The sequence below is a fragment of the Nymphaea colorata genome, chromosome 8, assembly GCF_008831285.2.
Source record: "Nymphaea colorata isolate Beijing-Zhang1983 chromosome 8, ASM883128v2, whole genome shotgun sequence".
Classification (NCBI taxonomy): Eukaryota; Viridiplantae; Streptophyta; class Magnoliopsida; order Nymphaeales; family Nymphaeaceae; genus Nymphaea; species Nymphaea colorata.
In genome coordinates this window covers 22,346,707-22,364,849 of record NC_045145.1, presented here as the reverse complement: position 1 = coordinate 22,364,849, position 18,143 = coordinate 22,346,707, and the positions used below count along the sequence as shown (strand labels likewise).

Genomic DNA, 18,143 nt, shown 5'->3' with positions numbered 1-18,143 from the left:
TGGCTCCTAAGAGCTTCTTCGTTATTAATTCGTAATTACCCATCTCGTGGTGAAAATAGAGCAGATTTCACCTGATGTCAATTTAATCGGGCGACTCTGGAGAGCCCAAGACGCACGAAAGATATATCGGTTAATGAAATTGGTCGTGACTTAAACTAATTTTAACTACGTTCGAATTTAGTGTTGGACCTGAAGCAACGGAAAGCACAAAAAAGTCCAATCGAAGAGATAAATTGCAGAATTGGATTCGGGAGTCACTAACAATTTTCACTCAAACCTTTCATTCTCTGTTGAGTACAAGTTTTCGTGGGAACTTAAAGTAGAATCCTTAGACAAATTATTGAAAAAACAACTAGCTCCCTTCATAAGGCGTGCTCCGGGCAAGACATCTGTTCTACATGGAAGCTTCCTACAAATTACGTCCACAAATCAAACAGAATGCTTTCTAAACTAAACAATGTTAAGGTGAAGAGAAAAAGCGGAACCCCAAGTCCTACTTTGTCTCCTTGCCGTTGGAAGCTGCTCCTTTGTGGGTTTACCCATGCCACCAAACACCCTTACATTGTTAAGATATTGCTATCTTAAATGACAAATAAATGTTTAAGAATAAAAAACAACATAGTTTCTTTTTCATCGATTACTATTTCGTTAAGAGTAATAATGTATGGAATAAGAGTAAAAGTCCAAACTCAAATGGCCGGGATCGAGTTACACTCGAATTTGAATCTTAGTCCAAAAAAGTTAAGTTGAATCTGGGTGTTCAGTAAGAAGAAAAAAAAATGAATTTAGATACACACTAATGGGCCGGGCCGCTCTGAACTCACCCATTCTACATTGGTCTAATAAAGATCCCGTCGACAAATCCAAATCATTTATCACCTGACGGACGATGACGGAAGGTGGAAAAGGACGCTGCTACTTGTTGTTTGGAGGCTTGAATGCCTTGCAGTAGCATTCAGCATATTGTTCTCCTCGTCTTACTATGAAGAATTGCTATAACATTTTTTTTTCCTTTTCCTTTTTGGATTTAACGCTTCCAAGATACTACACCAGAAGTCTTAATATTTAATAGTGCAAGAGATGCTCCCAAACGAAAATTGAATTTTGAAATATCAAATTATCAGTTTAATGCCACCGTCATTTGAGCCTACTAACCAATGACTTTCTCACTTCATGGACCTATCGTTTACTTTTATCCCGTTTCCAAATGCCACACAGAGCGTTGCTTCTTATCATAGTGTGCGGCAAGACCTCATTGTAAAGTTGGTTTTGATCAGCTTTAAGGGGGAAAGGTGCAACGCATGGTGAGCTCATTCTACTGAAGGACCAACACGAGCATGATGAAAAAGGTTCGCAAGATATCGACTGCCAATATCCCTTGAAAAGTAAAACTTTATATTGTTAGCTCGATATCGACTGCCAATATCCCTTGAAAGGTAAAAGTTTATATTCTTAGCTCTCTTAACACTGAAAAAACTAAGAAACATAACCAAGGAAAAAAGAGAAAAGGAATATAATGCATCACAGCATGTGAGGCCTTCAGGCAAAAAGGATGGTCAAAATATTTATTCGTTTAAGCACTTTAGTAGGAAAGGGCAAATAAATGTATCGCAGCATGTAAAGTCTTGAGAAAGAAAAAGGATTGTCCAACAGTATTCTTTTCCAAGCATTTGACTAGACAAAAAGCACGAGAGCAAATGGTCCGCGCTCACACTCGTCTACACAACATATGAATAGATGTTATTTACAAGTAAACCCACAGGCACTTCCACATACAGCTAAATCACTTTTGCCTGGTTCATTTTAGTCATTCGCTAATATTGTCCGCGTAATAGAAAAAGGTAATGCTACATCTTCATCGTATCCACTTCTGCTATGACAGTCTCCCACAAGGATACTTATTTACTTCCATAAACGACCACCCAAGCCTGATCATATATCTCATCTTATAAGTTACTTGTGAAAATTAGAATGTCGACCTACATCCTCCAAAATGGTTTACATGAACTTTTTTCCATGTGAAAACTTTTCCATTGGAAACTTCTATATTGCATTCTCAAAAGAACAACTGATCAAAAACCTTGATTGCAATCAAACGGGGGACTTACAGACGCATCTGATCTACCTGTACCAACAGCAAAAGCACCAGACTAACTGTGTGCTGGTAAGAAAGCTGCACAATGATAAGCATCTCTTACAATGTATAAATGCAAGCATGCCCACAAAAGCAGACTTCTAAATTGGATAGTTATCATGTAAACAGAAATCAATTCATCTGCTGATCATATAGCTCCACTAAATGAACACAGAACCAATATAGAAAAAGAAAAAGGGTCATCTTGCCTTCCCTGAATGGGGTTTTTATGTAGCCTAACTCAACTAAGGAACAGCCAAGGAGACCAAGCAAGACCAGCTAATATATGAGACCAACAATTTAAACCGAACATATTATATAAGCAAGCACGGTTTCATGATTTGCTTCACCTAGAGACCACACATTAACAAGTTGGAATCTGAAAACGACTAAATGAATAACTACAGTATGACTGCTTTTGATTAAAATGAAAAAACATGCAAGTTAAACAAGAAATAGCTGATAACAGAGGCATAAGACGTCCCTTGCCTTGCCTTGCAAGACACTTAGCGGAGCTCAGGGTTACTTGAAAGTTGAAACAACAACAGGATCTAGTCTGGAGCTTGGATTCTGCTTAACAATGGAGGTAGACATATGGCTTGAGCCAAAGATGAGGCAGGTTTTCAATCACAATGAAGACAATTTGTTGCTCATGCTGGTCTAATACAGACTAGCACATGGAACTGTGAGGCAAATAGAATGGACAACTCACTGAACTTCATCATATTACATGTTAGAAGATGCATGTCGGTGCCTTAAAAGGCCTGGCCGTATCTATAAATCCAAACCATGACAGTAGAACAACGAGCATGGACCTTCCCTTACATAGTCGGCCTTTAATTACAAAACTCACATACCAGAGACAAGGGGAAGGGATAAAAAGCAAAGGAAGAAAGCTGTTTTCCCTATCCACTATAAAGACAAAATTAACCTTCACTCATCCGTTCAAAATTGGCAGCTGCAGCATGGTACTGTATCTATGTATATGGTATGAGCTGAACCAAGAACATGTGTCTTTTTACAAGTTCCTCTCATGTGGTTCGAGCCATGGAAATCCCAAGACATCAAGAACTTCTCTTTCTGTTTTGCAAGTCAATCTTGTATTGGATTTTGTGACCTGAAAAACAAAGAAAGAGAGGGGAGGGAGGTTATGCTAACAAGCAAAGTAGCTTAAGTGCGACTTAACAAAATATTTTTTTTGTGAAACCTTCTTCCCAGTGGGACTGTGTGAAACAAGATAGAGGCCTGTATCATCAAGCCTGAAACCTTTGCTCTCAGCCAATAACCTCAACCTGCATGTAGCAGCAAGTTATTTGTCGAAATAGCCTGTTGCTGGGAAATGCAAGTGAGAGATTGCACAGGCCAATTTGTAGATAACCATCATTTCTAGTTGCACACGAAAACTAACCAATAACAAGTTGGAATACTTTGCATGTACTCTGACCAGTTGACTGTTCCATACAACAGCTGGCTCAATATGAAGGAACCATAAATTTTTTGCTTGATTGGGAAGTAGCTAATGTTGAGGCTTCTTTTTTATAATAAAAGAAAAAAAAAAGAGCCTTGTGAAGAGCACAACCTTGATTAAACCATACACCCGATAAAACACAAACTGAGTTCAGGGAAGGGAAGAGGAGAGGACAGATGTGGTGATTTTGTCATGTCATGAGACTAAAGTTAAGCACTTCTCCGGTAACTATTCTAAGACTCTTTTCAGGAAAATCTCAATAGTCCAAACAATGCCAAAGAACATCAAGGAACGTTCCGAAATAAGGACTGTTAATGGCCACAATATCCTCCTTTCAGCTAAGAAATACAATGTACCAACAGATCGGACCCTTAAGAAAGAGATTGAACAATTGGACGGATCCTATTTCATATGTTTTAGAACCATCACCATGTTAAACTACATCCCATTTCTGCACAGAAGTTATGCTGTCATGATGAGCAAACTGACCCCCTTAGCCAAAAGCAAGAGGGTTCAACTGCCGATTTTTTTATCATTTGTGAATCAGTATGTTAGATGATGACAATTCATCTATTTCCCATATAATTTGTAATGATGCATTATTCTATCGACCACCAACAAGCCTAAAAATGTCCATACAACATGAGCATGATACAGTTATTTGCCAAACTAGTCCACTAACCAATCGATTTGTGATTTTAGCTCAGTACCATGTGAGGGAAAAATACAAGTAAATTACCTCCTATTTAGTACATCATTCCCTGTCCAAGCTATTAATCCAAAGGCATATATGTCTCTTGGATATACCTGTACATAATACAAACCAAGTGATCCAATGGAACAGGATAAATTATCCCTGAAGCAACAGCTGAATAGTTTAAACTGAGCATTCAAATTCCATAATCATATATTTATTAAATCTCAAAGAAGGGCAGCAGTGGAAAAGAAAATTCAAGTGTCCAAACATTTTTAAAAATGACTTGGTTCTTTTTTAAGTTCAAATGTCTTAAAATTGTCAGAGAATTTTTCATAAAAGGTAATAAGTTATGCTCAGTCACAAACAAGGGAGAGAGACGGAAAATGAAAGAGAAAGAAAGAGAGAGAGAGAGAGGTGTTCTTCACTTGCTTGGTAGACTAGAAGAAGATAGTAGAAGGAGCAAAAGTATGAATCTGCTAGACATGCAGATGAGGCACAGGTGGCAGACATGAAGACTTCAACTCGATTGTGTGCCATCCCTTTCTACTAGAGCATGTCAAATGAGTAAATGTGTGCATACAACACACAAAATTTTGAGGGTATGAGTTCTTACTCTTACGCTGCTGCTTTTCTTCAGTATACATGCTTAATAACATAGAAATAACAAAACAAAAAATTAATTCTTTGTTTTTCTTTAAATACATTGCTTTGTAGAGCCCATCTGTTTGGTCAGGCAGTTTTCTAGCTATTCTCGAAGAAAGAAAGAAAAAGATACTAAGCATTTTGCAATATTTTCATGCAATAATCAACCTACATTACAAGTAAAACGTACGCAAAGAATATTTAGTGACAATTATAATTCGATTGGGGTTGTACAGTTACATTACATATTGTTGGATGATGGAATCTAAATAGGGACACCTCATATCACATGAAGCACTTCAAAATTATCAATATCAAGACAAGTTTGAGCATGACCATGCAATATATGATGTGCATGCACAGGTGCACAAACAAGCATGTGTGCACACACACACAAAATACACATGTACGTCCAAATTGATGCATGCACTAGTACCCACACAAACACACACCTATACACACAGAGAGGAAGAAAGCATTCTAACTCCATGCCTTCCAAAAGGAGTGGCATCAACAACCTTGAAATCAATGCGAAGGCGTTGCTCCCGCCCTGGATATGTGCAAAGTCCAAAATATGTGTCTACTCCAGAATCTGTTCCCTATGTAAAAGACATGGTCAAATTTCAGAAAACACATAATTGGCAAAAAACTAAATAAGGATTACGACAATGCGGAACAGAAAATAGATATCCAAAATGACCCATGAAATTAAAAGAACATGTCAAATTAAAATAAAAGATCAGACCTTGAATGACAACAAAATCAAGAACCAAAAGAAGAAAGGCCACATTGCATTAGACCATAGCAGGGCAACTCCATAAGAAATGTATTATCAAGGCAACAATTGCCAAAGTTAAGCTTACATATAGATTCTGAAGGTGTAAATAAACCATTAATGCACTTTTAGTTAAGAAGTTGTGCTCTTCTTAACAGCATAGAGGTAAGGATAATAAGACACGAAATGTAGAAGTAAGCAAACAAATAATGCCAAGCATAGAAACAACCAGCATTTGTCAAATTGAAGCTGCAGTCTTTTAAATAGTAGAACACAAAGGGGCAAAATTCCACCCGAAACAGACTCCATCTTCAACATCAGGCCATCATATTTCATTCCTTCAAGATCTTCTGAATATTCAACAGTTAAAATGTAGAAAAGTAGCAAAAATGCTGATAAAAAAAAATGCAAAGTCAGAAAGATACCTCCATGCTGTGAGTACTGAACACCAGATCCTCTCTCAAAAATTTCATATCCTTCAGATGCTTAACAAATTTGGGCAGGAAACCTTTATGGCTGCGCTTAAAAGACATACCAGTTACTTCACAGCCAATACGAATGCAGCATACTTAAAGAAGGAAGAATAATAAATGTCAAGCTACTTAAATTTGGTAGTTTTTAATATCACTCTGTTCCTACTCCGAAAAGATACTGCATAGCAAAACTTTATACACATCCAAGGTCTGCAGACATTTGCTTTGCTTCTCTCATGAGATTATGAAGACTGTTTTTCGTTCTCTCCATCTCCATATGTGTCTGTGTGTGAGTAAAGCATATCTGTGGTGTTCCTCTAATTATTTTGTTCTATTATGCAGACAAAGTAGTCGTAAACATCTCCAGGAGCTACCAGTTGAAATGGAAAAGTTACTAAACAAAATTTGCATACTAATAATAACAACAACAAACACTATTCTTCAACAAGTTTCATGGCCAGACAGAGATAGCAAGTGCAAGAAGGGGAGGAGAAAATCATCATCTAGCAAATAAATGAAGAAAGAGAACCAGTTGAAGACCCTACAAGAATCATGGTTTATTACTTACATACAACTATAAACACACATATTCATGAAAGCAGATCACTGTGCCACATCATACAGAAAGGTCCGAAAGTACATGTGGAACCAAGGAAGCTGGACCCTCCAAAAGGTACATAAAATAGGAAAACAAAACCAGTCTAATGAGCAAGACAGAATCTAGGTAATTCCACTATCTCTACACAAAACTAAGTGTTGATATGTCCACACAATGTTAACCAAAAGGGCATAGAAAGTCGGAAACTACTACAGAAAGTCAGCAATATCTCATATTCAATAAGCAATGTTACGACTCTTGCATTCAAAACTACCTTCTCCCATCTGGATGTGTAATCACAACATCTAAATCGCCACATGTTGCTTTCCCACGTCTGTAGGATCCCCCAATAACAATAATAACCTTCAGATAGAAAACTGAGTGTGTTCTTACTTGCATTTAATAAAAGAAGTGAAAGTACAAACAGGAGAAGAATATGAAATAATTAATGCATGATGACATCAAATATCATTTGACTCAAGTAATGTCCTTCTAAGAACAACTATGAATTTGCATATAAGGAACTTTCTCCATTTTAGTAAGGCTGAATGCAAATAACTTTTAGCAAAAACAGTATCTGATGAGATCACACACACACACATATACATATTTATATACACTTGCATGAGTATGTATGTATGTATATGAAAAACGACAAATAACATAAAAAAATGAAAGAGAAAATCCGCATAAAATCAAGAAAAGTAGAAGGGAAGGAAAACAAACTACATGATAAACGGAAAAAGTAGAAGGAAACAAAAAATCTAGGTCGTTGAAAGAAAAAATCTAGGTTATTAAGTGCTCAACTGGGAAGTCCAAAGAACAGCCACAAAACCTAGAGGTCTAGGAGATCCTAGGAGAAGCGTACGCACCGGTATGTTAAGAACCTCATTTGAAATTAACTCGCATAAAACAGTAAAATGGCACAAGGATTATCCACACACCAAAGCGGATGCAGAGAAAACATTGAGTTCAAGTTTAGGATGAACAAGATTTATGGGAGAAGGAGACAAGAAAAGAAGATGAAATTTGCTGTAAAAAGTAGCATCTTTTGGAGGGGACCCTTAACCTCGCTGATTCAGCAAAGTACAAATTGTAATCCCCGAACACTGGTTACAAGCAGTTTATGAAAAAGTGAATCAGGGTTACGTCCCTAAATGAGTCTCAACCTAAACCCGTCCCAATCTGAGCCTACCAATGCATGATGAAACACTTTGCCAATACTACCCTTATTTGTGTTAAGAGAAAAATATAAGTATCGTAGGTAGTGATTTGGAAATATTTCTAAGATAACTACCTACGATACTTTTATCTCTCAACACAATTAGGTAACAGTTTGACAACAAATGTCCATATAAAAATGTACACTTGCACAAATAAAGGCAACTATATGTGCAGGAAACTCAAAAGAATTGTACAGGTGAGATCTCCATCTTTGCAGAAGATAAGCCTGGATCATATTTTCACCTTTGTGCAGACTGGACTTAGAAGTTCAGAAAGTCATCATGAAAAGACCACCTTTTGGACTGCCAGTGAACAATATCATAGGAAGCCAAAAACATATAAAAGTATTACCTCCGAGTAAGACATAATGTCCACAACGATACAGTGACATTCCTTCAGAAAACACATTCCTTCTTTAAAAACTCAATGGGAAGACAAAAAAAGAGGACTGGGTTTTTTTTTCTTTGAAGCAGGTTAAAAAAATTAACCAAATTAAAAAAAATGCTAGGACGATTCCAATAGTTTTATTGTCATCATCAACAAGAATGGATAAATTAACATAATTACAAAAATCATCAGAAAAAAAAGAAGTGTTTCAGAGAGTTCATATCAATCTCACCCCAGGCAAAACATCCTTTCCAACTTTCTGAAGGATTTCCTCCATTACTTTGACCTAGGCCAATAAAGAAGCCACTCCAGGTAATAGTGGACAAGAGGAGCAAGATGCTCTTGATAACAAAGCTTTAGCAGAATGCTTTTTACCTCATCACGTGGAATCCGTTTTTTGATGTCATCAAAGTATTTCACACCTAGCCGCTGGGCATGGGTTAATGAATCGTCCTTTGAAAGATCATCCAGAGTACGATGCCCTTTCTCATATAGCTTTAGTGCAGTGGCTGGACCAATGCCCCAAACTTCTCCAAATAGGCTAATGGTTTTGACCTGCATAAATTGATATATGCTAAGCAAGACATGCAGTAAAAATGTTTGGGGTACATGACAGGAAGAGTTACCAAAGCAAGAAAAAGCTAAACAGAAACAATGATATCTTAAGTAAACTAACACATCAGCATATACAAGTTTTCAAATTTATTTTTCCCTAAAAAAGTTTATACAGCATTAATCAAATTTCATAAGCGCAAGCTCATCAGTGGTGTCTTGGGAACTAAGGCTCTGGCACGAAGCAAAACAAGACATAGGTTGGGTTTGCATAAGGCCCGAAACTGAGCTAGCCACTGGGTTTGGGAGCAAAGGCTGGTTAACAAAAAAACAACTCAGTTTGAGGTGTACTGGAGTTATGTCCAAACTGGATTTTCACAATGGTTTGGGCAAAAGGTGAACTAAAGACACAAAAGAATAAAGAAAGAAGACAGGAAGTGAGGAAAACAATTACTTGCTAAGTATTGCAGAAGAAGGGGCCTGCTGATAGAGCTGGGGCTGCTTAACAAAAAAACAACTCAGTTTGAGGTGTACTGGAGTTATGTCCAAACTGGATTTTCACAAAGGTTTGGGCAAAAGGTGAACTAAAGACAAAAGAATAAAGAAAGAAGACAGGAAGTGAGGAACACAATTACTTGCTAAGTATTGCAAAAGATGGGGCCTAAAGAAGACGGGAAGTGAGGAAGACAATTTACTTGCTAAGTATTGCAAAAGAAGGGGCCTGCTGATAGAGCTGGGCAGAAAGGCGAAGTTCTTAGGTCAGAGAGATACCAGGCATGTAAGCAGGCTCCCCTCAATTACCCATACTTAATTAGGATTCATTTCATGCAATATGCCCATGACTCAGTACTGGGAATCATAGGTGTTGAATCAACGAAGTAATGTGAAGCTACCAAATCTCGGTAGCCTACAGTTTCCAGTTACACTTGGATATATATTTCATTTGTGCTATATCATGAATCCATATTCCAAATGATTCAAAGAAAGATCAAATCAGTTAAAGACTTAAAACACTTGCTAGTACTAGGAAATTTAAAGAGAAACAAGCAAAATAGTCTTTCTACGTATCCACTGTCCAAAGGAGAATTTAGAACCTGCAGCAAAAAAACAGACTTCATAAAAACATAGGGAACCATGGCAGAGCATAGACCTGAGAACCAGAGAACACTGTTCCACTGTTGCAGCAGAGTTGCAGGTTTAACAAGAGGGATGCTGATTCTTCTCATGATCATAGTGTTTGTCCGGCTCAACTTCAAGGTACTACAAGTAGGAGACATAGAAAGCTGGCCTCCGAGAGCAACCACTTTCCCTCCAGCAAGCAGGCAAGCTCCAATCATGTCCTCTCTGGGAATGTTTTTTTGCCCTACTGTCTTTCCAACAACAGACTATCTATCCTCACGCTCCAATGTTTTTCCTGCTTTTTTAATGAGATTCCTGGGACACTCCTATGGCCTATAATGCTCCAGATGACAGGTTTCTTGTCAGACGATGTCAAACCACTGTCCAGCCTTTTTTCGGTTGGCTACCAGCCAAGAAAGGCCGGAAAAGATTTGGATGTTAGCTTTTTTCCAATTTCAACTTTTTTACAGCCACCTAGTGACCGGGAAATGGGCTGGGATAAGCCTGAGCATCTCCAGCAATCCTGGTCTGCATAGTTCACACACTTCCTGGCCAGTCACCAAAATTCGGCCTCTTTTTCTCTTTTTTCCAATTTTAAGTATTCCAGCCAGTCTTCTGGCCAACCACCAACCTGAAAAAGGCTGGTCAGCTCCAACGATACAGATGACCTTGCTGGGCCCATTTTGCAACTGGTAGGTGGCTGAAAATGACCATCATTTTTCTATTGTGTTATTTTCTTTTTCACAAAATCATGTTTTGGCTGCCAAACTAAGTTTTGCTAAAAACTTGGTTTAGAGGCGAAGCCTAGCTTAAAAGAAGCCAGGTTTTCCCTTCTTGTAATCTAACACTACCTAAAGCCTTCTAGACAGCAAGGATATGGAGATTCTTATTCTCAAATACTAAACCACTGAGGCAATAAAGTTCTGTCACTCAACACTTGTCTTTCTTTATGATGCCATTTCTGTCTTGCACTCATCTTAGTGGAAGATCACACTGTGGATAGGGATGCTACTATCAGCTCTTTTATATAGTTATGTAAACATAATTTATTATCTCCGAAGCAAAAATGAGAAATAACATGTCATCAGAGACTTATAAACCAATAAGCAATAAAACATAAGAATAACATCAATGTTAAAACTAAAAACTATGACAAGTTATTGAGAGTATGACCTTTTCATCATTCTCAAAATGCTCCAACTTTGACAGCTTCCCTGTTGTCACAATCTCGTGGATCTGCAGGACAAGCACAATAATCTTACATTTGGATGAGCCTTCTAACAATGAGATGCCATACAAAAGTTTCAATAACTTAAATGCTGCAAGCAACAGTCCCATGCACATCATAGAGCCACACTTTCTTTAGACTTCTTAACAGCAAATCCTTGTAAAAGCTGGCAAAGAAAATCAAACAGCAGAATGCTTGGCAGAAACTATATCAACTTCAGAAAATTGCTATAAGTACTTAAGTGGAACCAAAATTCCGTGTAAAGCAATAGTGAACCAGGTACTAAGCAATAAATTAGAAATGAGTTGCATACAATCTTGTGTAGAAAGAATTTGCGTACATGGTCTTGCATTGCTTTTCCAATTGCTGGCAGGTGCTTGACCCGATCAACATTCTGAATTTTGAAAGGTAATTTTTCAATAACTGGAATAGCCTTATAATAGCTGAACGATCTCCTGTCATCTCCCAGGGCTGTATGAGTTTAATATAGAAAAAAGAAAAACGAAAAAGACATTAGGTAAATATTCCAACATAATTGTTAATGGCAATTATAGATATACCCCTGTATATATTTATGAGTTTGCCAAATATCTCTGTAACATTGCGATTCAAATCTGGGGGCTTGTAAAGTGAGGATGCCTGAAAAGTGAAAAGTATCATGATGATCAGGAAGTTAGTATGAGAGTTTTCCCTAACCAATTCAATAAAGGAACAAGAATAATATTCATGAAACCGCTGTCTTCAACAGTTTTCTCTAATTCTCAAATGTAGCATCACATATATCTTTCTTTAGAACTGAATCTATGAATCCAGCCTATTCTCTTTATTCTAAATGTCAGAAGGAGTAAATGCTGGACATGAGTAAAAAACGGACGCCAGAGAACAACAAATAGATCTTACATCCTGGTCCGAAGTTTCACCGTTATTTCTTTTGTCAGACACTGAAGAATCAAAATCAGATTGGAGAGTTCCAGCAGAACTTTCAGCACTTGATTTTTCCATTTCACTGTCACTTGGATAACGATCCCGTAGCATGGTTTGTTCTTCATCAGTCTGAACACTAGTTTTTCCAAGGTCTTCTGAACCCTCACTGGCCTCACCACGAGCTATGTTTGTGTCATCTGTTAGTTTGGCTTTTTTCCCACTTTTCACCACCTCGTCACTTGCATTTCCTTCAGTTGACCCCAAAACCACTCCTGTTACAGATTGGTCAACTTCTTGAATAGATTTCTGTTCTAGAACAATCCTATAAGGATCCTCCACTGCTCTTGCACCCTGCTTCAAGCTGTCCTCCAACCACTGGAACGAGAGTAGACTCTGCAATAGTATATATAGAGAGAAGTTTTTTAAGTACCAATATTTTTATGGATCATTTTGAAATAGGAAACAAAATAAGTTAACTGATGAATGAAGAAAACATAAGAATACCAACCGAAAAGTATCACCAGATTCCAAAACAGAAGCGCATAACAAAAACTTTCTAGTGTTAACATAATTTCCACTGATATAGAAAAGGTTCCTCGTCCATCTCAAAGTGACAACTTCCACTAGCATCGGATAGGTTGGTCGTCCATTTCAAAGAACAGTACCTGTGGTTGGCCTTTCCACAAGAACATCACAGTAAACGGACCGGATTGGAGATTTTATGTGTGTGTGTGGACACAGTAAACAGTGTCTGGTTTGAATATGTTACTTTTAGCCGCCCGAGTTACACACAAAGAGAGGAAGGTCAGTGACTTTGAAACTTCAGGGTGTTGCTATCCCACCAAAGTTAGGTGTCCTTTTGCAAACTGAAGAGACGTAGGGCTAATAGATGCTGACAACATGGTAAGGGTATGAAAGGATAGTTCACTTTACCAGCGTAAAAAACACAAGTAAGTGGAAAGGCATTTGATTGTCCAAAGAAGTGGTTCCATGATAGATGATACATAACATGATTAATTAATTGCTAAAAGGCCGAAATGTTCAAACATCACAGAAGAAAGAATACGTACAAACTTCATGTCTATGAGGCGTTGCGGATTCGCTTCTTGCAGAAGAAACTTGGAAGCTGCTGCTAAAACGTGAGTCACTGTCTTGGAAAGATTATCTTCGACCACTGCCCCCATTTGCAACAGCTTCTGCTTCCAAATCTATAGAAATCGAAAGAGAGAGAGTCGTGAATCCACCGGGATTGCAGAAATCAGTGTTCTTAACTGACATAAAAACTTTCTTAATTCAGGAAGCACAATATCATGCTCCCCATTCAATTCCCGCTCCGAAGGATTTGAATTCTCTCTTCAAGACAGTTGTACCAAATGCCAACCCAGGGCCGGTGAGGGAACCCTACCTGAATCCGGCGAGGTTGGACGCCTTTCTCAACCAGGAAGAATACCTTACCGGAGAACATCCCACCGGCGTCAGGCTCATGTTTGGGGCCGCTCTGCTTCTTCTTAGGCGTCGTCTTCGACTTGGGCGCCATCCACAACACAGAACCGACGACGGCCAACCGCTCCCCTCGCCCTTCCGAATTCGAGCGGGAAATAATCGTTCTCCAACGGCAACGCCGACTCTGCACTGACGACTGCCGGAGGGAAGGAAGTCAAACTCCACACTCGTCCACTTATAAAACCCATTGACAAAAACATCCCTTTCCTTGTCCGCCAATTTCGTCCTTCTTGCCGTACTAAATCCGGGGTGTTTTGGGCATTTGCCCCTCGAAAATGCAGGCAAAGCCTTGCCCACGACACGAGAGGCAACTTGAGAAAGTTCCGATTTGACACGTATCAGGAACGTGATGAATCTGGATCTGATATCTTCATCATTCGCCACTGACCCGATTAGAGCGTTTGGGTTGGAAAAGAAAAACCGAAACCAATTTGTAATCAGATTCAGATTTAGATCTGAAGGTCTTGTTCATTAAGAATCCTTGCTAGCAGTTATGAGGTTAACTTGGAAATCTGTGTGAAATTGGAAGCTTGGAAACATGAAGATCCATTTGGTAGCCTCCCAGTAATCGCTCAATCGGCTCGCATGGTTTCAAACATTCTTGTTGGATTCTGAATCGGATGGCATTCAGAAAATGCTAACCTTGTTAAGCCAGGACACTTCCTTCTTCTTGAAGTTTGAGCCAAAAGATTTGAGTCTTTTTGAGAGTACATACAAAATATTATATTGAATGAGCGCTGTGAATGCATGAAGATTTTGGAGTGAGTTTGGAATCATCATCCGGTATTTCCATCATGAATCACCAAACACGTAGGAGCGTGGATAAAGAATTATGTCCTTATTAACAAACTATTTCTTACTTGATCTGAAAGTGTGCATAATTGCTTGATTGATTAAAAACATGATTCCTGTTGGATTCTTTTAGTGTGATTGAGTACCTCTTTTAGTACCTTTCAATATATTAAGGAAAATAATTTCTAGTTTATAGTTTACATCAACTGAACTAACAAACGATTGCATTCATCTGAGCTGGGATGTGTACCCAAAGAAAGGTCCATTCTATGTTCTTGATGTGAGATACAGGAACAGGTAAGCTTCTCCTCCGCCACCATCACCCCCCGCACCCTCAACCCCCGCTTTCTTATTCTCTCTCTAACACACCTGTAAACCCCAATTTACACTCCTGTTTGCTGTTCTAAGCACTTGTAGGAGAAAAAGGAAAAAACTAGTTGCAGCCTGCAGGTGGGTCCCTCTTACTTGTAGATTCCTTGTAATTGCTGAGTTCCTTAAAAACCTGCTCAGATGAAATATACTGAGCAAAAACATCTCTTTTCCTAATATATCTGTAATGCAGTTGAAGCCACAGTTTTGCTTCTTTCTAGACAGATATAAACATGGAAAAGTGCACATGGTTTCTTATTGATGGCCCCCAGAACCTGTGATTTCCTTACTAGTCACGGTGCCCCAAAGCCTTCAGCTTCGTCCATATGCATGGGCTGTAGGTATTTTATGATGCAGTGGAAGGCTGGAGGTTTGCTTTCAAAGTATTCACTAGTAAAAAGGAGGTAAATTCAGGCATCAATGATTCAATGTCAGCGACTGCAAAAGTTTAGTGCCTTTGTACACAGCAAGTTTATGCACGCCGTGGGGATGGGAAGGGGATCCTGTTGAGGGTGTTGGTAGTGCTCTTTTCTTTCCATGCTTTCTTAACATTCGATCACATAAAGCTTAATAAATGGCCTAAACATAATTCCACCCGTTGGGTCATCAAAATCTTAGAAAAGCACATTCTATGTGGTTTCAGGTTTTCTTATGAAAATTCTGCCTGTAGATCTTACTACAGTTATCTGTTAGTACATTAGATGATTCAGAACATACTTTGTTCAAAAGCATCGGTACATTAAAAATTTGAATGCGTGGGGCTAAAACTCCTTTGAGATTCGTAATTTTTATTGATCAGGCAGCCAGGGAACGATGCTTTGCTAGTGACCTCGGATGAAATTATAACCATGGTTAGTATATGCTTTGTCAATCCGTTTTCAGACCTATACTGCAAATAAGAGCTTTTAACTTAACCAGCTCTTAGAAGCACAACGGCAATTTCTAACTGTCCCATGATCAGTTTAATATCCATAGAAGGATACATGCAACCCTAAGATTTCTGGATCAACTGAAGATGCAAACAGGGAGCCACTTCTAGAGCTGGAAAATATATACCAGGAACTACTCAAGGAAGATGAGCATAATGGGTCCCTCCTTCCTGTCTTTCTCTTTGTTTTTCAGTAAATTCCTCATAAAATTTCCTCTGTTGATGCTTTTCAAGTTCCTGTTTATTTTATTAGATTAATAATTAGTAAATAGCTCATTTATGTAACTGTTATTTGAGCCTCACCATTTCCTTACGACCAAAATTCTCAGAACTGTAGACATGAACGCATGAAGCATGATCCTCTGAGCACTTTTGCCTTCAAACTTGGCCCCAGTGGGTTTGGCATAGCTGGTTGGGCTAGCAACTGGTTAGTGACTAGTCAGTGGCTTGAGTTCCTTGGGCGTCAACCCTCTGGACCCTGGGAGTGAGGGGAAAAGGTGGAGCTTAATTTGGCACCTCGTGCATTGCTATTGAGAGCCCATAACTAGAGAAAGTACCAATGAAGAGAATTGGGTGCATGAAAGGGCCTGTAAAGTTCAAGGTGCAAATTGTTTAGAGGTGAGAACTGGGCACTGATTACATTAGTTAGACCACCAGAATTGACCACCCCAAATGAAGTGCAATTAGCCACAGCAGCATCACAGCCAAGCCACAGGGGAAACACATGGATGAGGGCACTGCAGCTCACATAATTCCTACTGCCTTCTACTTGCAATTGGAAAAATAAATCCACAACCTTTTCTGTTTTATTTTCAAAAGATAATTTTTGTTGTTTTACGCACTCATTAGTTTAGAAGTTGATGTAAGTGTTTGCTTATAACCGATTGTTCTTTTAAATCAAGAATAAGCATTTCCAGAAATTACTTATCATAAGGATTAAAAGCGGGTTAAACAGAATAAGAGTCCAAATTTTATTCTAGAATCTGATCTGGAGACTAATATTTTGAGAAAGAGTTCACAGTTACAACTTACAAGTTTTTCCACTTTCCAGTTCTCCATACAACAAAACACCAAAAAACTCATTTCCCTTTTTTTAATGGAAACACAAAAGTTTAAGAAAGGTGAAAAAAGATCTTTTAAAGATAGTTGGACATAAAATTGAAGAATTAAATTTTGGAAAAAAGCATACAGTTTGCATTGCCAAATAGTATAGCATTTCAATTTTTTTTTCACTTTCTGATTAATGGGAATACGTTCTCCAAGGTGGTATCTGGCAGTTATTATTTCATTTGTCGGCCCTAAAAATGGGATAGATTCATCGAACACTTTAAACATTCTTTGGGGCCAATACATAGAACAGTAATATCTTGTTACCGCTGCCAAACAACCCCTAAAAGATACATTCCCGAAAGAAGTTTCTTGTTTTCAAATACAAGCATATTGCAAGGAAAGTCTTTTGATGGAAACTCTTCCATGAAAACATTTTTATTGCCATCAAAGGGAGCCTAACATATAAGCTCCTCTGGAAGTGAAAGACCCAACTCCAGTAAGATTAATTTACCTCACCAAAGGTTGTTTTGCCAATAGTGTGAAACTTTAACTGTTTGATGTTCTGAATAACTTCTTTTCCAGGGTCAAGGTCACCTTGAAGAAGTGTTCCAGGATTTTAAGATGGGACTTCTAGTTGACTGAGAATCCAGAAAAACTGTCATACCCATTTACTGTAAAAATGGAGAAATCATCCAGGACGACCACTCCTGTGTTCGATTACTCCACTCTTGATGTGTCCACCTTGTATGGATGGGATATCCAGGCATTGAAACATGCCCTAGAGAATGCATCTTGAACATCCATAACTTTTACAGACAAGCAGGATACAGGTATGCTCTAAAGGCTTTTTACCATAGCAAATTCTAAGGAAGACTTGGACCTGAGAACTTCTAGGAAGATGAAATTCTTTGAACGTTCTTTCATGGCCTTAAGTTGAATACGTACAACTTAGCTTGTGTAGCTAGCGTTGCCAGCAGAAGGTGAACCACGATGCTAGATTGCTTAAAGAAGTAACAACACAAAACAATTTTTTAAGTATCTCATGTGTAGTTGTATTTTAATATCAAATATTAATTTACATACCAATATGTCTTTATATATGTATATTCTCTTAAGGATGAATGAACGGACCGTTGAGGTCTTGCCTCCCTAAGGTGTTTCTAACTTTCTGTGAAATTATTCTTACATTTGTGACGGTGGTGTCAAGAATATGCTAGATCATGACAAGGGAGACCAAATATTCTAAGATACGAGAAAGATTATACATTTCATGGAGAACC

General features: G+C 38.3%; 1 protein-coding gene across 5 annotated transcripts; it reads right to left on the bottom strand.

The window, feature by feature from the left end:
- Window positions 1-2,820: 2,820 nt before the first annotated feature.
- LOC116258333 (DNA polymerase lambda) lies at window positions 2,821-13,855 on the bottom strand. 5 transcript variants are annotated; one of them, XM_031635429.2, is made up of 14 exons: window positions 13,627-13,855; window positions 13,292-13,429; window positions 12,198-12,614; window positions 11,858-11,936; window positions 11,638-11,768; window positions 11,243-11,305; window positions 8,774-8,953; window positions 8,631-8,684; window positions 7,062-7,150; window positions 6,142-6,232; window positions 5,460-5,540; window positions 4,342-4,409; window positions 3,342-3,426; window positions 2,821-3,251 (listed from the first exon to the last, which is right to left on the bottom strand). In XM_031635429.2, the coding sequence occupies exons 1-14, from the start codon at window positions 13,756-13,758 to the stop codon at window positions 3,153-3,155; spliced, it is 1,707 nt and encodes a 568-aa protein (XP_031491289.1). In that variant the 5' UTR covers window positions 13,759-13,855; the 3' UTR covers window positions 2,821-3,152. The 5 variants fall into 5 exon arrangements, 4 of the variants coding, with proteins under 4 accessions (XP_031491289.1, XP_031491290.1, XP_031491292.1 ...); XM_031635430.2 differs by having other exon boundaries at window positions 13,672-13,855; XM_031635432.2 differs by having other exon boundaries at window positions 13,677-13,839.
- Window positions 13,856-18,143: the final 4,288 nt, after the last annotated feature.